Source organism: Pseudochaenichthys georgianus, chromosome 9, assembly GCF_902827115.2.
Source record: "Pseudochaenichthys georgianus chromosome 9, fPseGeo1.2, whole genome shotgun sequence".
Lineage (NCBI taxonomy): Eukaryota > Metazoa > Chordata > Actinopteri > Perciformes > Channichthyidae > Pseudochaenichthys > Pseudochaenichthys georgianus.
The window spans coordinates 6,863,415-6,889,243 of NC_047511.1; the positions used below are offsets into that span (position 1 = coordinate 6,863,415).

The 25,829-nt window shown below is 41.7% G+C and overlaps 1 protein-coding gene across 1 annotated transcript in view; it reads right to left on the minus strand.

The window, feature by feature from the left end:
* LOC117452173 (whirlin-like) overlaps positions 1-25,287 on the minus strand; it is a 40,206-nt gene extending 14,919 nt beyond the window's left edge. Inside the window, exons 1-4 of the mRNA XM_071204258.1 lie at positions 25,142-25,287; positions 24,980-25,089; positions 15,457-15,635; positions 15,051-15,224 (exon numbers count right to left, since the gene is read on the minus strand). Of these exons, the coding sequence (XP_071060359.1) occupies positions 15,051-15,224; positions 15,457-15,635; positions 24,980-25,089; positions 25,142-25,287 (609 nt within the window). The remainder of the gene's footprint in view (positions 1-15,050; positions 15,225-15,456; positions 15,636-24,979; positions 25,090-25,141) is intronic.
* Positions 25,288-25,829: the final 542 nt, after the last annotated feature.

The following is a 25,829-nucleotide window of genomic DNA, read 5'->3' on the forward strand; positions in this document are numbered from 1 at the left end:
AGATTTTGTTTTTCCAGCATTGAGTACTAACTTATTATTTATGACCCACTCTGATATCAATAGTAGATCTTTATTCACAACATTAGTCAACTGTCTTGTATTCGATGCTGCATCATGTATGTCAGTCATCTGCATAGATTACAATTTGGGCTTTTTCTAACACTAATGGTAGGTCATTTGTGAAAATAGAAAATAAAAGTGGTCCAAAACAAATACCGTGAGGTACTCCACAAGTGACTGTCTTAATCTTTGAAAGACTTCCATTAAGAAAAATGACTTTGATTTGTCAGGTAACTTTCTAACTACATCAGTGTATCAAAATTAAAACCATATTGTTCCAGGGTGTAACAGCAAAGAATAGTCAATGACATCAAAAGCAGAACTAAAATCAAGTAGTATTGGACCTACTAACTTCCTATTATCTAGTTCGCCCTTCTGTCATTTGTCACAGCGGTGCATGTCGAATGGCCAAGGTTGCGGTCGAATAGTCCAAAAATCAGCTCCTAAGTTCTAACCCTATCGTCTATCCCTTGACCTCTGAGTGAAACGTGACGGGGTTAAGGGATAGTGGATAGGAGAATTCAAAAGGACTTAGGAGAAGAGACTGCGGTACTTTAGAGAATCCGAATGCACTTTCAGTTTCCGACGTGTTTATGATGCGCCAGCGGACGTCCTGAATGTGCGTCTGCTGCTGTGGGGAAACCATGGAAACTACAGTTTTCTATAGCGGACTACAACATGGATGTTCAATAAGAACGAGGGACTACTGTAAACTCATCTAGAGACTCTGCACCGTGCTCTGATGCTGCTGCTTTGCTTTATGAACGTGGACAACAGAGAAACATATTCTTCAGGACCAAAGTTGGAATTGAAATAAAAAAGGTTGATTAGACGAGCTTCCCGGTAGCTCCCAAACATTTTGAGATAATAGTCATTGTATGAAATAGATTCATGGTAATGCCTCGCAACACCAGATCTAATTAATACATCAAAATAAAAAATTTGCAGGAATTAACAACAATAGAGACAGTTAAAATTGGTCTATATTCAAAATCTAATAAACCTAATCTCATAATCGCAGTTGATGAAGTAAGTAACATTCATCTCATGTCTGAGGTCTTGGTTGTTAAAGATTGACAAACATAGAAACACATTCATGAACAACACTGTGATCCCGGCGTGTGCATCTTATTTTGAATGCAGAATAAAATAAATGTCACATACCATTGTCATGTTTTGTAAGGCATTAGTGTTCTCCTCCTGGTTATTTTCTGTCAAGCCAGCAACAGAGCCGTCAGTCTGGAAGAAACAGCATGTAGTCATGTAATACTGCAGGCATGAGTCTGTAACAAACACTTAAAGTACACTTTACTGTAGCCTACTTAATCATGCCAGATGGAAGGATTCTCCCCACAGGGCAAAATAACGAGAGCACGGCCGTTTAGAGAGTTAGAACAAAGTGTTTGAGAAACAGTTTTAATTTGTTCTGTAAAATCTGAATAAGGTGGTGGAACTACAGGCTGGAGTCTATCATTTCAATGAACTTCAGGGGGGCCCAAATGGTCCTCAAGCAACATGAGGTACAACTAAAATATCCATATCTTGTTTCTCTTGGGTTTTTTCCTGCTTATTTTGTGTTGTTATGTGCTCGCATGTTTACTTGTTTTTGTACTTGTTTGCATTGATTCTGTTTTTATTTTTTTATCATAAATTGTGAAGATGATCAGAAGAAGAGGAATAGAGTCAGTAGAGGAAGAGCTGTTGATGGCGTGCAGTCTTTGTTGTCTTCTGTCCAGATGTCCAGTTTCACTGATAAAGAGAGCATCACTAGGGCCAAAAGGGTGGGTGGAGGGGGTCCAGAGGAGGGGGTCCAGAGGAGGGACTCGGGCGGACGGCCCGGGGGCAAGGCAGAGTCCATGGAGGGGCGAATGCCACAGCGGGCGAACTCAGGGGGCCGAGCATGAGGGCGAAGGCAGCGGCAGGAAGAGTCAGGGGGCCGGGCTCGAGGGCGAAGACCCCGGCACTCAGGGGGCCGGGCTCGAGGGCGAAGACCGCGGCTATCAGGGGGCCGGGCCCCAGTTGCGAAGACCGGACAGCTCCGGAGGCCGGGCAGGACCCGGTGTCGACCGGACAGGAACTGGAGCCGGTGGGACAGGTGTCGGCAAGATCCCCCACAGAAGAGGACAAGGAGTTGGCAGGACTCCCGACGAAACAGGTGTCGGCTGGACCTCCAACGGCACAGGACATAGGATTGGCAGGACCCCCGGCAGAAGAGTAGTCGGTGGGGCCTCCAACGGCACAGGACATAGGGTTGGCAGGACCCCCAGCAGAAGAGTAGTCGGCAGGACCGTCAACGGGACAGGACATGGAGTTGGCAGGACCCCCAGCGGAACCTCTAACGGCACTTGAGTAGGGACTAGAGAAAGGACTTGAGATGGAACTCGAGAGGGAACTCGAGAGGGAACTTGAGCGGAGACTCGAGAGGTGACTGAAGAAGGAACTCGAGAGGGGACTCGAGCGGAGAATCGAGAGGTGACTAGAGAAGGGACTCGAGAGGGAACTCGAGAGGAGACTCGAGAGGAGAGTCGAGAGGAGACTCGAGAGGGGACTCGAGAAGGAACTCGAGAGGGGACCTGAGAGGGGACTTGAGAGGGAACTCGAGAGGTGACTCGAGAGGTGACTTGAGAGGGAACTCGAGAGGTGATTTGAAAGGAAACTTGAGAGGGAACTCGAGAGGGGACTCGAGAGGGGACTCGAGAGGGGACTTGAGAGGAACTCGAGAGGTGACTTGAGAGGGGACTAGAGAGGGAACTCGAGAGGGGACTTGAGAGGGAACTGGAGAGGTGACTTGAGACGGTCGGTACGCCGACAGGACACGGGGAGCTGGCGTCGGCCAGTACGGCGACAGGACTCGGGGAGCTGGCGTCGGCTGGAGAGCCAACAGGAGACGAGGTGATGGAGTCGGCCGGTACGCCGACAGGACACGGGGAGCTGGTGTCGGCCGGAGAACCAGTACTGGAGCCGAAACTGGAGTCGGGAACATGGCTACTGGGGCCAGGACTGGGGCTGGAACCATGACTGTGTGGGCCGGTTCAGTAGCCGAAACCATGGCTGCTGGGCACGGAACCGGAACACGGAACCATGGCTGTGTGGGATGGTACTGGAGCACGGAACCATGGCTATGTGGGCCGGCACTGGAGCATGGAACCATGGCTGTTGGGGCCGGAACCAGCGCTGCTGGGGCCGGTGCTGGAGCCGGAAACATGGCTGCAGGGGCTCGGGCTGGTGGCCTGGACCTGGGTCTCCTTCTCTTATGAGCCTTTTGGAGGCTCCGTGGACCTCCAAAAGCCAGACGAGACCCATCAAAGGTGTTCTCGAAAGAAGCTATGTTGGGAACTGTGGCAGGCAGGGGGCTAGCATGCCTGGGGCTAGCAGGCCGGGAAACGCATGTCTGGAGGAAGTTCATGATCCAGCCAGGTAAGAACTTTACTAACCCTGGTTTCTCTGTTGCCCTCTGGTATGCCTCTGCCAGGGCAGCCCTCTTTTGCTCCGCACTAGTTGCTCCCCTCCATCCACCATAGCTGCAAGCCAGCAAGTAGGTAAAGGAATACAATTCCACTTCAAAGGGATCATCCGCTGGGTCCATATGTGGTTGGTTCGTTTTGATACGAGGAGTGAAGCAGGTAGGACCCAAACACAGATAATACTGATAATACCTTTATTTCAAGGGCTAATATATCACATGGACAAACAAAACACTCCACGGTGAACTCCTTCACCAACAAAAGACGAACCAACACTGAACACAGGAAGAGACAAGACTAAATACAGGGAGGGGTAATCACAAGACGAGAAACAGCCGGGCAGGGAAGGAGAAACACAAGGGCCACAGGTGAACACAATCAGACAATTAGACAAACCAGGGAAACTAACGACAGGGAGGAAAAACACAGGGAGAGGGACCAGACAATATACAAGGAGGAAAACATGACAGGGAGAACCGAACAGCAAAATAAACCCAAACCTAGACATACAAAACTAAAAACGTGACATAACATAAGATTTGTGACAAGAGGTGGGTTTTAAGACGGGATTTAAAAACAGACAGTGTGGGAGCCTGTCTGATTATAAAGGGCAGGTCGCTCCACAGTTTAGGGGCAGCAGCAGATAAAACACGGGCTGCAGTCGAATAGTCCAAAAATCAGCTCCTAAGTTCTAACCCTATCGTCTATTCCTTGACCTCTGAGTGAAACGTCACAGGATTAAGGGATAGTGGACAGGAGAATTCAAAAGGACTTAGGAGAAGAGAGAATCCGAATGCACTTTCACTATCCGACGTATTTATGATGCGCCAGCGGACGTCATGAATGTGCGTCTGCTGCTGTGGGGGAACTATGGAAACTACAGTTTTCTATACAGCGGACTACAACATGGATGTTCAATAAGAACGAGGGACTACTGTAAACTCATCTAGAGACTCTGCACCGTGCTCTGATGCTGTTGCTTTGCTTTATGAACGTGGACAACAGAGAAACATATTCTTCATGACCAAAGTTGGAATTGAAATAAAAAAGGAAAGTGAAACTTATGCTCGTCACCCTCTCCCTCCGGTCCACATTAATACCAATGATCCCAATACGTATGATTGTATGAACTAAAGATCTTAAAATCAATACAAATGTATTTATTATAAACGTTAGTCCTTAACATCTATCACTGTGTATATCACCATTCAAACATCTTTTAAAAGTTGAACAAACCCCACACAGCTCAGTAAAGACTGTGAAATGTTGACTTTATTTGATCATTTCAGTAAAAACGTTCATATTTCTCTTTTTGATTATAATACTGATGAACGTTCAAAACAAAGCACTTTGGCAACTTACTACCTATGTTTTAAAATGCTTAATAAGCACCGTAACTTTCATGATATCATTTCTCGGTCATAATCGGTTGTTTCCGTGAACGGCCGACTGTTGAGCGACGTCAAATGCTGCGGCTGCAAGGCATTGTGGGGCAGCATTTTCGCTTCTCCTGTCGGTTAGGGAGGTCCAGTGGTTCCTAAGCTAAAGGAGGTTATAAAGGAAGTTTGAAACCTCCTTTCCTATCATTCTCATCATTCTAGAGAATTCGAAGGGCACTTATCATGGCTGCCACTGAGGGACTTCCGGGTCATTTCACTCCTTTAGGAAGGTTCCTAAGCTAAATGGACTATTCGACTTCAGCCACGGTCTCCTCTGCGCTTAGACTTTGTTGTTGGCGCCCTCAGGAGCAACTGATCAGCTGACCTGAGAGTGCGAGTGGGCGTGTAGCTCTGTAACAGCTCAGAGAGGTAGGGCGGGGCCAGGCCATTGAGGGCTTTAAAAGTAAATAAAAGAGTTTTAAAATGAATCCTCGAATGAACGGGCAGCCAGTAGAGTGAAGATAAAATGGGGGAAATGTGCTCGTGTTTGCGTGTGCCAGTTAGTAGCCATGCTGCTGCATTTTGCACCATCTGCAGGCGATCAAGGGAGGACGCACTTATCCCCATATATAGTGCATTACAATAATCCAAGCGGGAGGTGACGAAGGCATGGATTACCGTTTCAAAGAGGTCACTGTTTAAAAAAGGCCACTATTTAAAAAAGGCTTTATTTTGGCTAGCTGTCTGAGATGGAAGAAGCTATTTTTAACAACTGCCTTGATCTGGCTGTCCAGCTTAAGTTCAGGGTCCATCTTTATCCCAAGATTTGTGATGGTAGGCCTGGTGGAGTGGCCCAAGGATCCTAGGTCAACAGGAGTGGTCCGAGGGGCATCAACAACCATCACTTCGGTTTTGTCATCATTTAATTAAAAAAAGTTGTATGACATCCAGGATTTAATGTTTTCAAGGCTGTTTAACAGTGGTTTAACTGAATATGAGTCGTTCTTTTTAAGTAGCACATATATTTGGCAATCGTCTGCATAGCAATGGAAAGCGATACCGTGCTTCCTAAGAATGGATCGAAGAGGGAGCAAATACAGGGAGAATAACAGGGGGCCTAACACTGAGCCCTGTGGAACCCCACAAAGGAGAGGAGCAGACGAGGACTCAGAGTCCGCAAGGCTGACGCAGAAAGTCCTACCAGTCAGATACGACCTAAACCATTCGAGGGCTTTGCCCCTAATGCCCACCCACTGCTCCAAACGAGCTATCAAGATCTCATGGTCCACTGTATCAAAAGTGGCCGTTAGATCAAGGAGTAAAAGGATAATGTGAGTGAACAAGTAAAGGAGTTTTTATGTATAAATGATATCCTGTCTAAACATCAGTCAGGATTCAGAAAGAAACACAGCACCATCACTGCGACAATGAAAGTGGTAAATGACATTACTACTATTTTAGATAATAAGCAGAGTTGTGCAGCTCTATTTATTGACCTTTCCAAAGCATTTGACACCGTTGATCATCGCATTTTAAAGCAGAGGCTACTCAGTATTGGCATATCCAGCCATGCAGTGGGGTGGTTTGTAAACTACCTCTCTGAAAGGTCCCAATGTGTTCATTTTGATGGACTGTCTTCTGAATGGTTAAACATTTCTAATGGTGTACCACAAGGTTCTGTTTTAGGACCACTTTTATTCTCCATATATATTAACAGCGTAGGTGATAATGTGGATGAAGCTACTTTACATTTTTATGCGGATGATACTGTGATGTATTGTGCAGGTCCCTCCATTAAAGAGGCTGTTGTTAAATTACAAGCTGTTTTTAACACTATTCAGACTCAGCTCTCTGAATTAAAGCTTCTTTTAATGTGGATAAAACCAAGGTAATGCTCTTTTCAAAAGCTAAAAAGACACCAGAGCCTGTTTTAGATATTGTAACTACGCAAGGAACAAAACTTGAAGTTGTTGCCTGTTACAAATACCTTGGTATCTGGCTTGATGATTGTCTCTCTTTTAAACTCCATGTCAATAACCTGCTTAAAAAACTGAGGGTTAGGCTAGGTTTCTTCTACAGAAACAAGTCCTGCTTCTCGCTTGAGGCCAGGAAAAGGCTAGTCACTGTGACCTTTTTACCTGTGCTGGACTATGGTGATTTGTTGTATATGAATGCACCTGCCAATTACCTGAGCAAATTGGATGCTGCGTATCACAGCGCTCTGAGATTTGTCACAAATTGTAAAGTGCTTACACATCACTGTACACTGTATACCAAGGCAGGTTTACCATCACTCTCTGTACGGAGGCTCAGTCATTGGTACACGTTTATTTATAAAGCTTTGTTGGGTAAACTCCCGTATTATATCTGCTCTCTGATAACACAGAGAGTTGCAAGCAGCTATTGTCTGAGGTCACATGATGTAGTCTTGTTAGATGTGCCAAGAGCAAGGACTGTCTTAGGTAAGACAGCTTTTATGTGCGCAGCTCCACTTGCTTGGATCAATCAATCAATCAATCAATCAATCAATCAATCAATGTTTATTTATATAGCCCAATATCACAAATGTTACATTTGTCTCAGTGGTCTTCACAGTGTGTACAGAATATCAGTATGACAATACGACACCCTCTGTCCTTAGACCCTCACATCGTACAAGGAAAAACTTCCAATCTTCAGCAAGAATTGAAACTGAGCAATCTCATTCCTCTGCATGTTTTTAAAGCTAGGCTAAATGAAATGCTTGCTGATACTATGGGCACTTGTAAATGTCTATAACTATGTATCCTGTAAATATAATGTATAATGTCCTTTATTGTTTTATGTTTCATGTGGAACCGATATGCTGCAGGTCTCCCTTGAAAAAGAGATCTATGATCTCAATGGGACCTCACCTGAGTCTGTTGCTAAAAGGATAACATTAAAAACTCTTAAAAGAGCTGATTCCGTGCTGTGCAAGGTTTTAAAACCAGATTGGAAGACCTCGAGAACCTTGTGCTCTTCCAGAAAAGCGAGACGTTGACTGTATACAATCTTCTCTTGGATTTTGGACATAAAAGGCAATTTGGAAATGGGCCTAAAGTTTGCAAGAACTGTGGGATCCAGACTAGGTTTCTTAATAAGTGGTTGTACAACTGCATGTTTCCAATTTTCCGGAACAACCCCTGTGAGCAGACTGCTGTTAACACTAGAACCGCCAATCGGATCAATTTGACCCAGTGCTGTTTTTTATTGTAAATAACTTTTTTTCAATAACATATTAAAGTCTCCCAGTCCGTGACTTTTCCTGAAAGTGTGTTATGTAGCACCCTATGTTGTTAAAATGTGTCAATATGAAGTCAGATTGAAGAAATCGCCAAAGAAATTTCCATTTATACCTATTTCCGCCAAGCGGTCATATTGACCCCACCCCTTTTCGTGCTATTGATTTCCGGTGTAAACACACATGACGTGTTGCTATAGCAACACCTTTTGTCTACTGCGGTTCCTTATAGATTGAGAGATAGATTGAGAGAGAGAGAGATAGATAGATAGATTGATAGCGACAGTCTGTAGTGAAGGACCGCGCTCCCGCTCACGGGAGAATGCTCGCTCTGTGCTCCGCAGCAAACAGCTGTTTGCTTTTCACCCAACAACGACAACTGCCTCACGAAACGCTATGTTGTACCGTTAAAAAACGAAACAATTTAACAAAATTGCTTGTCGAAATACCAATACCACAGGACCATTTTTCTTTTTAAAGCAATACTTTTACCTTGAAAACCAATGCATTCTAATGCTGGGTCAATCTGACCCCGGTGGCGGTTCCAGTGTTAAAAACTTCAAGAACAAGAGGTCCTATAGTGGGGAATACCTCTTTAAAAAATCCAGGAGGGACAGGTTCGATTGGAGAACCAGAGGGCTTTATTTTGGAGACAATCTCCTGCACAGAGGACAGAGTCATAGGCTCAAAACGGTCAAAAACAGCAAAGCAGGGGCCAGAGACAGAGGTGTCGTTTGATGGAGCAGTGATTTGAGTCCTAGTTGAAGTGACTTTATTAATAACAAATTGAAGAAAATGTTCACAGACTGCAGGGGAGGTCTCCACACAGGTAGTCTGAGGGGCATTAAGAACTGAATCTATTGTCTGAAACAGTACACAAGGTTTGTGACAGTTTAAAAGAATGATGTCAGAGAAATGTTTTATTTTTGCCTCTTTTACAGTTTTCTGATAGAGACGCCAACACTGCCTCAGTGCCTCAGCATTTGAAAAGAGACTTGTAGTTTGTCCTTATTCCATCTTCTTTCAGCTCTACGGCATTCACGTCGGGCAGCCCGAGTCGTGGCATTTAGCCAAGGCTCGGATTTAGTTTTGGGTTGCCTTGTTTTTAATGGAGCCACAGTGTCCATAGCAACTTTACGTGTGGAGTGAAACCATAAGCTAAGCTCCTCCGTAGTGTTAGACATAGGCTCATGGATAACACAGTTTTCATGATTAAACACGGCCGAAAACTGACCAGCAGTGGAAGTGTTAATGATACGAGATAGCCGGGCAGCAGCTCGCGGTTTGACAGTAGTACAGGCAAGTGTAACATCAAATAAAACAGGCATATGATCTGATAAAACAGCGTCACATATCTCCAAGTTAAGAACAGGCAAAGCATATGATAAAACAATATCAAGTGTGTGTCCGCGTTCTTGCGTGGGGCCAGACACATACTGAGCAAGACTAAAAGAATCAACGAGGTTTAAAAAATCCTTTGCCATAGGTCAGGACAACACACATGAATATTAAAATCCTCAACAATAAGGACACGGTCATATTGCGGCATAATTTCAGCCAGAAAGTCAGAGAAATCATTTAGGAAGTCCTTATTGTATTTGGGATGTCTATAGACCACTGCACACAGCACTGTGTGAGAGCGGCCGAGCTCGAACACGCTCAGTTCAAAGCTGCAAGGAGATAATGACAGCGATAGTTGCTGACATTTAAAATCACTCCTGAAAACTATAGCTACTCCTCTGCCTCGGCCCGAAGTCCGTGGAGAGTTCAAATAGCAGCAATCTGGAGGTAAAAGTTTGGTAAAGGCGCTGGACTCACCAGTACCGAGCCATGTCTCAGCCACGAAGAGGAAATCCAGTCCTTTTGAAGTGAAGAACTCCTTAATGACAAAAGTCTTGTTTGCCCCCGGACCCCCCGAGAGGAGGCGACGACCCCCCAGAAGGATGTTCGGTCCACCCCCCACTTATAAAAAATAGCACTGCACCCCTGCACCCCCCCCCAACCCAACAACTCCTGGGCTAAGCCCCAGATCTCCTGCAATCCTAAATCCGCCACTGATGGGCCAAGTCAACAATCACAAACATTTGGCAACCCCACAGTGCCATGATGTCTGGGAAGGTTTCCTTGTGTACCCGATAAAAGCAATTCACCCAAAATGTAAATTATTTGATTTAATCATTTGACATAACACCCCTGAGGCCTGTACTACGAAGCAGGATTTTCGCTTAGCCGGCTAACTTCAGGGAAAACTCTGGGTTTCCGGTCCTACGAAGCTGGTTCCCTTTTTAGCAGGCTAGATCTCCATGGTAACGTAGGCTGTGCGGCTAACCTGGTCGGGACCAGGGGCCTATACTACGAATCTAGTTCAACATATCCTGGATATGTTTTGAGTTATCCGGTTGACTTAATCCAAAACAAAGCTGCTCTCGATAAACTGTCCTACAACGCTGGCTATCAACTCGTTGCTCAAGCCAGCCGTGTCCTATCTAGTTAGGTGCGCGTTCACATGAAAGGGGTGGTATCTGGAGCATTCGACCAATCACTAACATGGAGAAGCGTACTGACAGCGCAGCGTCATACTTCCTGAATGAAAAGTCAACTATAATATTAGACATATGAAGAAGTTAAACTTTAAACATCCATGACTTAAACACGTTATCCAGGATCAAAGCCTCAGAGCTGCACCTGCAAGGTGAATACAGCTGGTAACAGAACAAGTGTTTGAATGCGTACATTAACAGGTTTATGATATCACTGCCCCGTCTAAAACACGATCTAACTTTAATTACATTTGACTCGAGTGTTTCGTCAACTTAATGTGTTGCTTAAAATAATACTTCTGCATACAGTATGTGACACTGTGAGTGTTGCACGGCCAGATACGGCTCAGCTGACTCAGATAAGGAGATATATGATACATTATGAAGTGATATGCTGCGGACTGTAATGTTACTTTGATCCGGTTACTTATGTTGTGGCAGATATTTAAGTAAGCTTTCTTAACGCTAATGTTATAACAGTCAGATTGCTCTGAAGATGGAGGTGATATTCTATTAATGTTCACGTTCACACAGACGGTGATTTGAACTGCAACGGTAGTTTAAACTGTATTTCCTTTATCCTGTAATATGACTTGATTGCTTTAAACTCTGCACACAGCAGAGATGGGGACTCGAGTCTGCGACTCGGACTCGAGTCGCACTTAAGTCGCACACACAGAGACTTCAGACTTGACTTGGACTCGTGACCAAAAGACTTCAGACTCGACTTGGACTCGTGTGTTGGGACTCGTGAACAATCATTGTGTTTTCTATTTTTGGCGTATTAAAGGTGGGGTAGGTACATTTGAGAGAAACCGGCTCGAGATCGCTAGAATTTGAAAATACACAACCGGAGATAATCTGCTAGAGGCTGCTACTTCCTTATAGAGCCCGCCTCCTCCAACACACACGAACGCGCACATGACCAATGAGGGCACGAGAGAAATGTGTGCCCAGATGGAAGGCTGACAGGCAGGTAGGCCATCCAGTTATTTTAGCTGGGCTCATTACGCAGACGTGCGCGCCTCTGTTACTACCTCGTAGTAACACAATGGTGACCGGCGGCACACCTGCGGCTGTACCGCTTGTAATTAGGTTCAACTACAAAAACTTCGAACAAAACGCCGGCGGCACCAACAAAAGGAGCGCACACTGCAAAGTCTGCAATATCAAAATCAAGGATGCTGGCGCAACAACGTCCAATTTCATCAGACACTTGAAAAGTCACCCGGAGAGGTCAGTCACATTAACGCATGGACGGTTAGCAAACATGTTTAGCTCAGCATCAGCTATGTAATGTTCACTTAGCTTGCTGCTAGCTTTGTAACTGAATATTTGAAAAGATTAGTGAATTTCTTGTCACACTTGTTTGCGTTGAGTGGCGTTGACATCCAACTCTTGACATGACATAAAAAAGGTCGGTAACGTTAATCATTACGTTCCGCTGCCACCATCTACTGGCTAACGTTAAACGTAGAAAAATACATAGTTACATACATAAATACATCTGTGGGTTTATAGGCAGGTTACAGGTTTATTGTTGACCACGTAACGTTAATGTTACAGGTTTATCAGGTTACCATGACACTGGCTTTGAGTGAGAGGATAGAGGAATATGTTTATTAATAGTAGACTTAAAAGATGTCATTAGAGACCCAGTGTAATTAAACAATACGGTTGATACAAAGACGTATTTGACGTATTTCTGATTCTGAAGTGTTTTGCTTATAAGTTGTTTGCATTTAGCTAAAGTGTGATGTTTTTCCTCATATTGCAATAGCCTGTTTAAAGTGATCATATAACAAACAACTAATCAGTACTGATACTGTATGCTAATAGATATAGGAGTGATAATAACACAGTAAATGCTTTGAATTTCTTAGATATAGCTGTGCAGTGTTCTTAACAGACTGGATAGCAGCAGACAATAGAAGGCTTATTACAACCAGAAGAGACATGAGACTTTTATTTGTTAGAGACTTGAGACTTGACTTGGACTCGTGACCAAAGACTTGAGACTTGATCAAGTCTCACCCCACAAAGACTTGAGACTTGACTTGGACTCGTGACCAAAGACTTGAGACTTGACTTGGACTTGCAAAAAAAGACTTGTGAACATCTCTGGCACACAGTTGTTATCAGCTGTTCCACTATGGTTTCTACCTCAACCTGTAATAGATGTATCCTTATTGAAACGGTTACATTCAATGAAAAATAAAATCAATGTGTGCAGGCTTACGTGAACACTGTTCTACATGAACAATATGGGCAGTTTATAAATTAAATAAATCAACAGTATAGTGGCGATATGCTCCAAGTGGAAGCGATTCGCCATTAAAGCAAAGAAGAAGAAGAACTCTGTGCAGGCTAGGCGTTCAGAATAGGTTATGTAGCCCGCTAAAAAGTGAACCAGCTTCGTAGGACCGGAAATCCCTGAAGTTAGCTTGCTAAACCAAAATCCTGATTCGTAGTATAGGCCCCAGGTTAGGTTGCAGGCTAAGAGCTCAACTCAGAGAAAGCACCGCCTGCTGACCAATCAGAGCTCAGTGTGCAGAGTTTAAAGCGATCAAGTCATATTACAGGAGAAAGGAAATACAGAAAAGCTGCCGTTGCAGGAAATACGGCCGGCAAAAATCACCGACTGTGTGAACGTGAACATGAATAGAATATCACCTCCCATCTTCAGAGCAATCTGACTATTATAACATTAGCGTTAAGAAAGCTTACTTAAATATCTGCCACAACATAAGTAACCGGATCAGAGTACATTAAGTACAGTCCGCGGCATATCACTTCATAATGTATCATATATCTCCTTATCTGAGTCAGCTGAGCCGTATCTGGCCGTGCAACACTCACAGTGTCACATACTGTATGCAGAAGTATTATTTTAAGCAACACATAAGTTGACGAAACACTCGAGACAAATGTAATTAAAGTCAGATCGTGTCTTAGACGGGGCAGTGATATCATAAACCTGTTAATGTACGCATTCAAACACTTGTTCTGTTCCCAGCTGTGTTCACCTTGCAGGTGCAGCTCTGTGGCTTTGATCCTGGATCAAGTGTTTAAGTCATGGATGTTTAAAGTTTAACTTCTTCATATGTCTAATATTATAGTTCACTTTTCATTCAGGAAGTATGACACTGCACTGTCAGTACGCTTCTCCATGTTTGTGATTGGTCGAATGCTCCAGATACCACCCCTTTCATGTGAACGCGCACCTAACTAGATAGGACACGGCTGGCTTGAGCGATCCACTTGATAACCCGCGTCGTAGGACCGTTTAGTGAGAGCACGTATGTTTTGGATTAGGCCAACCGGCTAACTCAAACATATCCAGGTCAGGTTGAACCAGCTTCGTAATACAGGCCTCAGGACTAAGGTTTTTCTTTAGTCTTCTGTTTATTTATTAGTCACTGATGGAATTAACTTTAAAGCTTCAGTTTATAGATTTTTTTAATGCACATCTCCAAATACCTCTTGTTCTCAGAAACTATTTAATAATAATAATAGTAATAATAATAATGATAATAATCAATTTGATTTATAAGTGCACAAAACTCAAAGTTTTACAGAGTCAAATGTTAGCAACAAAATAAAAAAGAATATAAAACATTAAAAGCATTAGGCAGTCAAGGCAACAAATGGGTGGTTAAAGTTCTAGTAAACGACTCTGTTCAAAAGATGGGTTTTTAGGCCTTTGTTTGGGTCTGTGGTGTTGCTATGAAGCCAAACTGCAAAGAAATATCAATCTATGAAAATGAAATATAACATAACAATAAAACGTAATGTTTGTTGCAGAATAACTAAGTGTCTGTCAATTAAATCCAATTAGCCTTATATTAGGAGTTGTAATAGAATAACCACACATATTATGATGACAGCACACATGTATTAACGGTCCTCACATTTCAGAAAAGTGACCATTCATTTTGTAAAAATTAAGTAATGAATAAGTATGCTTGTATAAATATGAGTATTATTTGGGGACACTGTAATAGCTGAAGGTTGAAAATGATAATATACTGTATAAATGCTACTTGCAAAATGCATGATGGGATACTACCCCCACCTCACAGGTGAGCAAGAACACTTCCAAGCATCTGGACTGCATGGGGACTCGTGTGGAAAATATTGAGAAAGGCCTCACTTGTTTAACAACTTTTTAAAGTTTCGATTCTGTATTCAATGAGGTATCTTCACATCATTTTCACTAGTATTTTTATCAGAAGATTTGGTTAGCAGCGATGTAAGATAAACATGTAAGCAGGTTGTGATTTTTATGCTCAAATTTTAACATGCCACAGTATTGATGTAATGTAATGTGGGATAATGGACCTACCATAGCAGGGTGGCCGTGTCCTGCATACTGGTTCCAGTAGCCCTGAGGATGCAGGACCCCCGGACCTCCATGCCAGGCCTGGTGGGCTTCTCTCTCACGATGCAACACCAGCCTGTCGTACAGCTCCAGGTCCAGGGGGGCCACCAGACTTCTCACGTCTGCCAGCATGGACAGCTGGAGCAGAGAAGAAGAGAAGCTGAGATAAGAGCATGCTTTGTGTGCTTTAATATGGATTACAGCATGTTATCGAATAATTCAAAGAGCAGAGAATATCAACTTCTTGGGCATTTAAAGAAAAACATATTCCCAATGTAACATGACCATATACATGAATGAAATTGCCGCATAATTTAGAGACAGTTTTCCAAAAATCTAAAATGAATGGATCTATATATGAATTTAGTACCTTTGCATGTGTGTTAAAAAGCTCACAGAGAGCCATGGTCAGCGGCTCCACTCCTATGTGTCCCTCCTGGTACTCCTGCAGGTAGTAGACCATGGTCTGCCTCTCTGGCTCCGTCAGCAGCATGTAGGCCTGCTGCTCCAGAGACACCTGAGCACCTGGGGGGCCCACGCCTCTGTATACTGCAGGCTGACAAGAGAGACAGGTTGAGAGATTGAACAAATGTGAGTGAGTGAAACAGAGGTCACAAAGAACAGTTATCTACATCCCAAAGCATGCATCTGGAACAACCTGATCTCACCAGAATGCGTGACTCCACCACGACTCCTTAACACCACAATGCGTGGTGGAGTCACGAACTTTGTTACATTTACGTGTCGGCACCACGCAAACAACCCCAATGTAAAGTGAATGAGGCTCCTTTGTCGTGGTGCACACACGCATTTCTACAACGTCCCGCAGTGAGCTTTTATTCTATAAAACGTTTTTAAAATCTACTTTATAGCGTGTAGTAACTCACGGGAGGCTTCTTTTATTTTATTTTTATTCATAATAATTTTTATTTTTCTTCAGAATGTAAAAATTACATTAGTTACGAATTTGTGTTCTCAAAAAACAGTGCATTGTGTGTAATGCAACTGTGATTTTTATTAAATTAGTTAGTTTTTAAGGAAGGCCAGAGCTTCAGCTGTGTCCAATAGATTGTTCCCTTCAGTTAACGTTATTTAAAAGATAATGATCATGTCCTCTGTATTGTATTACGAGCGTCCATTCCCATTGGATAACGGAGAATTTTACACCCGGAAGTAAGTAGCCTATTCTCCTTACTGTCGATTGATTTTACAGTGATATCTGCACTACTCATCGACTAAAAAACACCAGATTATCCTTGTTAATTACACAACATTGATTGGTTTGAATTGTGTGCAATGCTTTTGTATTTTCCCCCTTCGATTCGGAGAAACAAATGTTTTTTCGGAGTTTTAGGATGGCCGAAGACACTACACTACCCAGAATCCTCAGCTATCGTTTGGGACTACACCATGTGCTTAGCTTGACAAACCCCGTGATCAGTCCTCAACCTCTGTGATTGGATGTTGGAGTGGCAGTGTGTGAAGTTTACACAGAGCGTCAAAAAGGACTTTGAAATGGAATGAAACCCATCGACGGCACACTATTCAAAACAGGAATCGAACGTGTCCTACCCCCCCCCCCTTAGGTCACAGGCTCCTCCATGAAGCTGTCTCCGTGTCTGGTGGATTTAGTCCGGATGCTGCGGTACCGCCTGCCAGACGGCAGCAGACAGAACCGTTTGTGGCTGGGGTGATGGGGGTATTTTATAATCCTGAGGGCTTTCTTTAAGGTTAACCTGGTATTTTTACTCCACTACATTTATTTTAGTTACTTTACAGATTTGGATTAATAATGTGAAATATAAACAACCCTTAAATCAGACTTTAGTTACACCTGAGTGAAATTCAGTGAAGGTGATTGTCAAGTGCCAACAATCAGGCGAGATATTTGATAGTTGGTGCTTGAGAAGACTAAATATTTATCTGCAGATCCGTTTAAAGCATATTCATTACTCATTATTCTCTAATAGTTCATTAAAGACTGTATATAATTGCTATTTTGCACATCCCTTTCAAGATTTCAAGATGTTCAAAGGTTTATTGACATATCATATACACAATAGTGTAGTTATGCAATGAATGAACAACTTGGGTCACAGGTTCCTCAACAGTGCATTACAAGACATCTATCAATGTGTGTGTACCTCCACCATTACACTGTCGTATTCTGCACATTTCTTATACTATCTACATACATAAGATTATAATTAATGTGTATAATATCAGTTAAAATAAGTGCTTCAACATAGTTAACATTGCAGGAAAGTTGATTGTCAAGTTCCAAAACAAACCATGCAATTTAGACTTTGTCGGCTTAATATTTATCTGTAGATAGATACCCCCAAAGCTGTTTTCCTATTTAAATGAAGACCTTAACCTAAAGTATTCTTTAATGTTTAATTAAAGCCTTATTAGTTAGCACATCCTCCTATCAGGCACTAAACTATTTTATTCTAGATATCATTTGAGTATCTTCTTGATATTTTCTATTCTATATTTATATCATTGCCCTTCTACTTTCCCACTATTTTGTATGTACTCTTAATATTTAAATGTTTTCATAAAATATAACACATTCAAAAGTGCTTTACAAAAATGAAAGACATTAAGAAAAAGGCATTTTAAACAGTCGTTAAAAGCAACACAATCTTGCTGCATTGCAATTACTCTAAACGTGTAATAACGTGCTTTAACCAGTAGGTGGTTTGGGTTAAAAAGCTGTAAAGTTTACAGTGTTAACAAAATAAAATATACTGCTGTTTCTGGTTTAGTTTACGACGAATATTATTTTGTTATTGTTTTGATATTTGTAACACAAAAGCGATGGAAAAACCCCATAGCAACACAGAAAAGATGGTCTTAACATGACCCAGCGGTCTAGAAGTTAATAAAAAACAATAATATCAAAACAAAATATGACTACTAACTTTATTGTGAAATTAAAACAGAACGGTAAAAGAATAGTTTCCGGTCTATTCTGAGCCCAATCTCTGTAGATAAATAAAGAAATATTTAATGCAGCCAAACCATTTATTACAATGCATTCATGTGATGACTTTCAAAGAGTAAAGCAAGCACTGCTGAATAAAGTATGATATTCTCTTTTACGAAACCTTTTTTTATATGTAATGCAGTTGGAGGTCAACCAATCAAAGAGCTTGAGGACTGATCACGGGGTTTGTCAAGCTAAGCACATGGTGTAGTCCCAAACGATAGCTGAGGATTCTGGGTAGTGTAGTGTCTTCTGCCGTCCAAAAACATCTTTGTTTCTCCGAATTGTAGGGGGAAAATACAAAAGCATTGTTCACAATTCAAACCAATCAATGTTGTGTAATTAACAAGGATAATCTGGTGTTTTTTAGTCGATGAGTAGTTCAGATATCACTGTAAAATCAATCGACAGTAAGGAGAATACTTACTTCCGGGTGTAAAATCCTCCGTTATCCAATGGGAATGGATGCTCACATTGCTCTCCGTAATACAATAAAGGGGACAGGATCAAATCGGAATATAATGTTCTTTTAAAAAACGTTAATCATTATCTTTTAGATAACGTTAACTAAAGGGAACAATCTATTTGACACAGCTGAAGCTCTGGCCTTTCTTAAAAACTAACTAATTTAATAAAAATCACAGTTGCATTACACACAATGCACAGTTTTTTGAGAACACAAATTCGTAACTAATGTAATTTTTACATTCTGACGAAAAATAAAAATTATTATGAATACAAATAAAATAAAAGAAGCCTCCCATGAGTTACTACAAGCTATAAAGTAGATTTAAAAAAACGTTGTATAGAATAAAAGCTCACTGCGGGACGTTGTAGAAATGCGTGTGTGCACCACGACAAAAGAGCCTCATTCACTTTACATTGGGGTTGTTTGCGTGGTGCCGACACGTAAATGTAACAAAGTTCGTGACTCCACCACGCATTGTGGTGTTAAGGAGTCGTGGTGGAGTCACGCATTCTGGTGAGATCAGGTTGATCTGGAAAGTCTTCGGATGTGACCTTCCAGCCCCCCTCCTCATCCTGCGACCCTCTGCTGTGACTGAGCTCAGGGAGATTCAAGATTCAAGGCATTTATTGTGTAATTTGTACATAGCTTCCGTGTAGATATGTCAATGAAAAACTGAGGTCACAGGCTCCTCCAACAGTGCAACATATTAAACAGATAAAATAGTGCAAGTAAATACAAATAAAATAGAAATAGTGCAAGAAGAGTCAAGTACAAGTAATTTGAATATGATATATTAGATAAATAATTTGTAAGTTGCAAACAGATGAATGTTATGGATGAAGGCACCGCTTGGAGGCTGCCATCAGAACTTGAATGCCTTTAGAACTATAGTGCTGTTATCTTTTTTAAGCATCCCACTTGAGAACTAACATTTTCACTGTTGGTAGATTCACTGTCCCAATGCTTTGCATCAGCTGTGAAAACCTTCATATAAAGTAAAAGAATAAATAGGTCATTTGGTTACTGTTCAAGAAATGTGTTCAGTTTGACCTGACACACTACTATAAGGACTTGTTGTACTCATTAAAACAGACTATAATTTATCATGAGTTTTTATGTTTTAATTGGCTAAAATATGTTTAGCTGCTTCCCCTGTATACACGATAACATGTATAGACTTCTCTGCATGTTCAGGGGCTTGTATGGTTAGCCTAATAAGATGGGAGATGCTTTATGTGGTATTCATTTATTAGACATGAAGGAATATATGATTTGTACCTGTCTTGGTTTGATATGTTAAGTTGCAGATACTGCATTTGGGTGAATGGAGGTACAAACTAAGACACCTGTGCAGACATGTCTGCTCCTGTGATAGATATAAATGTGTAGCATCCACTCTGTTGCCCTGATTTCACATGATTATGTTTGATGTCTGCAATACTGTATGAGCTTTTTATTTTAATGTTACTTTTAATTGTGTCCATGTCCTTGCATGCATGCTGCACTGAGAAGTGTTTTTTTACTAAAGATATAATCAGTAAGTAAGTTTATTTTATTTGTATCAAAGTGAAGATTTACCGGAGATACTAGAAGTTTTTCACTCAAAGACTGTTTAGTAGGTTATTTTCTCTTTATGATTTCATGCTTTCTTCCATGCTTCTGGCTGACTGAGCATGAAGCAGCCGTTGGGTCAGTCAGTGCTACTGAATGGTTCAAGAAATGATAGGTTCAAACTCCCTAGACTCAATACACATTTTTTTCCATGTTCGCTATAGATTAGAATACGTGTTAATACAAATAAACAAGGCAGCCATACCAGAAAGCAGGCAAAGGGATCATACAATTCTCCTGGGAAGAGCTGACTTAAAAAGTAAGGGTTGCATTTATCCTGACACAATGTGGATACAAAACCTTTACCTTTAAGTGGCAATAGGCTTTTAAAGACAAGTAACCATCGCAATATATTGTTTAACCTTCCATTGTTAAGAACAAACAGCAGGCAGAAAGTCATTTCTGTGTTTACTTTGAGCCAGCCACTTGCTATACTAGCTAACCAAATAGCCCTGCATGTGGTAATGATAGAACAAAGCCTCTAGAAACACATATTTTGTGAGGTTGTGAGAATAAACTTAAATGTGGTAGTGTGTTTACTGTGTGTGTGTGTGTGTGTGTGTGTGTGTGTGTGTGTGTGTGTGTGTGTGCGTGCGTGCGTGCGTGAGAGAGAAAGAGAGAGAGAGAGAGAGAGAGAGTAGCAGAGAGAATTTTGCAACCTAAATAAAAATGAACCCCCCCCATCAAGTCAATATGATAAAACTACTTAATGCTAGTCGGCCTTAGCAGGTTTTTGACTTTGCTTAATATCGGCTGCATATTCAGCATATAGCACTGTTCCTAGTACTCAGGCCACATCAGTAAACTGATTCTACTCTCTGCACCCTTCGACATCATTGTCATGATATCCTCCTCACCCTCCTGTCTGGACATTTTGGCCTTACCGACTCCGCCCTCTCCTTCTTCCACTCATACCTCTCTCACCGGACACGATTTGTGACCTACGCTGGCTGTAGCTCCTCCTACCTCTCTGTTAACCACGGTGTCCCCCAAGGCTCGGTGCTCGGTCCCCTCATCTTTACAGTCAACCCTGTCTCCTCAAAATTACGTTCCCACGCATTCTCAATTATGTTAAGCTAGTAACGTATTTTCTACCACATTACGTTTGTTTTGGACGTAACTCAAATATGTTTATTTTCTCCATATATTTGCCATTTATTGTCTTGCTTTCCTACAATGCGCCCCATCATGCACGGGGCTGCTATTAATTCGAATAGAAAAGAATGTTACGATCTCACGTTTTCTGGCCACAGTAGTTGTTTTTGAGAATTTTACATCCGGAAGTAAGTATTATCTCTACTGTCGATTGATTTTACAGTGATATCTGGATTACTCATCAACTCAAAAACACCAGATTATACCTTTTAATTACACAACATTGATTAGTTTGAATTGTGTACAATACTTGTGTGTTTTTCCCCTTCGATTCGGAGAAACAAATAGTTTTTTCGGAGTTTATGATGGCCGAAGACACTACACTACCCATAATCCTCAGCTATCGTTTGGGACTACACCAGTCCGCTTTGCTTGACAAACCCGGTGATTAGTCCTCAAGCTCTGTGATTGGATGTTGGAGTGGCAGTGCACCATGGTTACACCGAGCGTCAAACAGCACTTTGAAATGGAATGAAGCCCATCGACGGCACACTATCCAAAACAGGATTCGAACAAGTCCACCCCCACCCCACCCCCCAGAACTACACATGCTGGCTCTTTGTGTGTTTCGCAACATGTTCTATGGCGGCTCTCTACTGGGAATTGTAGTTTTAGAAGACGTTTTCGTATTTCCCATAATTTGCCAGTATTAAACTGTGTACACCCCTGGAGGTTTAGGGGAGGGGAAACACATTGGTGTTATCACATTTTAAACATATAATTAATAAATGGGTGAAAATTGCTTGTGTCGAAAATGTTCAGCATTAATATATACCCACATGACAGCTAAGGTCAGAAGAGCTTTATTTAATTATGTCTGTGACCCCTCCTGTTGTTAATTGATAAGCCTGGAAATAGTACTTTTCAAGGTTCAGAGGCAAATTTTGCAAATATGGCAGTCGTCATCGATCATCTTAAGATAAGATAAGATATACTTTATTGATCCCAAGTTGGGAAATGTTTTCATTACAGCAGCATGTACAACATGCAATTTATTGAGGTTAACCTGGTATTTTTACTCCACTACATTTATTTTAGTTACTATGCAGATTCTGATTAATGATGTGAAATGAGCAAAATTCAGGGAAGGTGATTGTCAAGTGCCAACAATCAGGAGAGATATTTGATAGTTGGTGCTTGAGAAGACTACACATGTATCTGCAGATCCCTATAAAGTATATTCATTACTCGTTATTCTCTACTAATGGTTAATTAAAAACTCTATATAATTGCTATTTTGCACATCCCTTTCAAGATTTCAAGATGTTCAAATGTTTATTGACATATCATATACACAACTACAGTGTAGTTATGCAATGAATTAAACACTTTGCAGGTTCCTCAACAGTGCATTACAAGACATCTATCAATATGTGTGTATACCTCCACCATTAAACTGTCATATTCGTCACATTTCTTATACTATCTACATACATCTTATAAGAGTATAATTAATATGTATAATATCAGTTAAAATAAGTGCTTCAACATAGTTAACATTTGTTGAGATCTCCATATTAGGATGAATACTTAAAACAAAAGTTAGTTATAATCAAATATAATCAATCATATTCTGGTATAAACCCATAATGAAAATGCTTCTTGATGGGTTTTGAATATGTATGTATGTTTACAATTTTATTTGTTGCTGTTTTGATAACTTTGCGTTTTAAAAAGAGGGTGTTGAGATCTCCATATTAGGATGAATATCAAATCAATCAAATATAATCAATTATATTCTTGTATAACCCACAATGAAAATGCTTCAGGGAGAAAGCTGAGAGAGAGGGGGGGTTTTTGCTCTCGGTAAGGTTCTCTCAAACTTGGTAAATATCTCTCGAATTTCTTTGTTGAAAGATGAGTGAATTTCTTTGTGAAATGAGTGGAATGAATTGATGTTTGTTGAAAGTTAGTACCCTGCCACCTGTGAGGACAGGTCCTCCGAATTCAAGCAGGACTAGTTGAAGTATACGAATGTCAAAATGAGAAAATTAACTGATTTGTTGAATGAAAGTTTGAATGTGCTTTTTATTAACACTGGTCTTTTATGAGGTAAGACCTCTAAAATTCTATAAAAATCACAACTGAATTGGGCAGTTGAAATTACAATTTATGGTAATAAATGTAAAACTGTGAGTTAAAGTTTCATATTAGAACATGATCACAGCCTGATAGGTTTAGTATGATTATAATGTTGTAAAGAGAGAAGGTAAAAACCCTGTATTAGTTTGGACCTATTTTTCTTCAAATAAACTGATCCCACCTTTTGGACTGGGACAACTTAAAAGACATCAGCGCTCTCCTCTCCTGCTTCAAAGGTAAGATTGCACCCTGCCACACTCACACTTAGGCAGGGCCACACCTCATTTGCTGATATCAAAATCCTTCGGGATCGCTTAAACAGATTTAAGAGAGTCGTCTGAATTGAAACAGCAGTTAATTGAACCGGGTTCTTCAGGAGTTAATAGAGGTGAGATCTTGCTGACGTTGGTGGATCTGAGCCAAGCAGTAAACTTACATAGACTCAATAACTTCGGTTAGGTCAATTAGTAGGTCAGAGTAATTTCCCGGAATAAATTATCAGCTCCTCCCGACTCTTAGACATTGCAGGAGAGTTGATTGTCAAGTCCCAAAACAAACTATGCAATATATTAGATAAAGTACTTTGTCAGGCTTAATATGTATCTCTAGATACCCCCAAAGATTTTTCTTATTTAAAAGAAGACCTTAACTTAAAGTATTATTTAATGTTTTAATAAAGCCTAATTAGTTTGTCTGTTTTGCACATCCTCATATTAATATCTTCGGACATCCTGCACTAAACTGTTTTATTGTAGAGATCACTTAAAGTATCTTCTTGATATTTTCTATTCTATAATTCTATATTTGACCTTCTACATTCCCCCTATTATGTATGTACTCTTAATATTTAAGATCCAATCTCTTGGCAGAACTACGGCAGATGTGTAATATTTAATGCAGCTGAACAATTTATTATAATGCATTTATGTGATGACTTTCAAAGAGTAAAGCAAGCACTAGCGGAATAAAGTATGATTTTATCTTTCACGAAACACTTTTTTCATATAGAATAACCTAGGTGCACTGCCACTCCAACATCCAATCACAGAGCTTGAGGGCTAATCACGGGGTTTGTTGAGCAAAGCGGACTGGTGTCGTCCCAAACGATAGCTGAGGATTATGGGTAGTGTAGTGTCTTCAGCCATCCTAAACTCCGAAAAAACTATTTGTTTGTCCGATTCGAAGGGGAAAAACACAAAAACATTGCAAACAAATTAAACCAATCAATGTTGTGTAATTAGCAGGTACAATCTGGTGTTTTTGAGTTGATGAGTACTGCAGATATCACTGTAAAATCAATCGACATTAGAGAGAATACTTACTTCCAGATGTAAAATTCTCTAAATCAACTACTGTGGCCAGAAAACGTGAGATCGTGACATTCTTTTCTCTTTGTATAAACGTATAGTATCCTAATAATAATAATAATAATAATATAGGCCAGCAAGATTGTTCGAATGAATAGCAGCCCCATGCATGGTCAGGCGCATTGTAGGAAAGCAAGACAATAAATGGCAAATATATGTTGAAAATATATCTTTTTCTCTGAAGAACCAGCACCTCTCTGAAGAACCAGCACCTTACCGTGGTAGAGAGGATTGTGTGCCCTGATGAACCTGGGGGCTGTGTTGTCTGGAACCTTGTGTTCTTGGTAGGGTCTTCCATGGCAAATTGGTCTCAGGCAAGGGGCCAGACTAAGATTGGTTCAAAAGACCTCATGAAAGAAACAACAAGAAGTGAGGATACCTGGCCCGGAGGAAGCCCGGGGTCCCTTTCTGGAGCCAGGCCCAGAAGGAGGACTTGTCGACGAGCTTCTGGTGGCCAGGCTTGCTACGGAGCCTGGCCGGGCTCAGCCCGAAAAGGCAACGTGGGCAACACCTCCGCTTCTCCATCCCGCGGGCCCACCACCTACGTAAAACAGCGATGGGGTCGGGTGTGCTGCCAGAAGGGTGGCAGTGAAAGCGGAGGGTCTCGACGGACCAGACCCGGGCGACAGAAGCTGGCTTTGGGGACGTGGAACGTCACCTCTCTGGGGGGGAAGGACCCGGAGCTTGTGCGGGAGGTGGAGCGTTACCAGTTGGATCTGGTTGGGCTCACCTCTACGCACAGCGTCGGCTCTGGAACCTTACTTCTGGATAGGGGTTGGACTCTATTCTTCTCCGGAGTTGCTCAAGGTGTGAGGCGCCGGGCGGGTGTGGGAATACTCACAAGTCCCCGGTTGGTCGCCTCCCTACGCCTGCGGGTTATGGGGGGGGAAAACTCTGACTGTTGGGTGTGCTTATGCACCCAACAGCAGTTCAGAGTATACGGCCTTCTTGGAGACCCTGGAAAGAGTCCTGTATGGGGCTCCTGAAGTGGACTTTTTAGTCTTGCTGGGAGACTTCAACGCATTACATTACATTACATTGCATTTAGCTGACGCTTTTATCCAAAT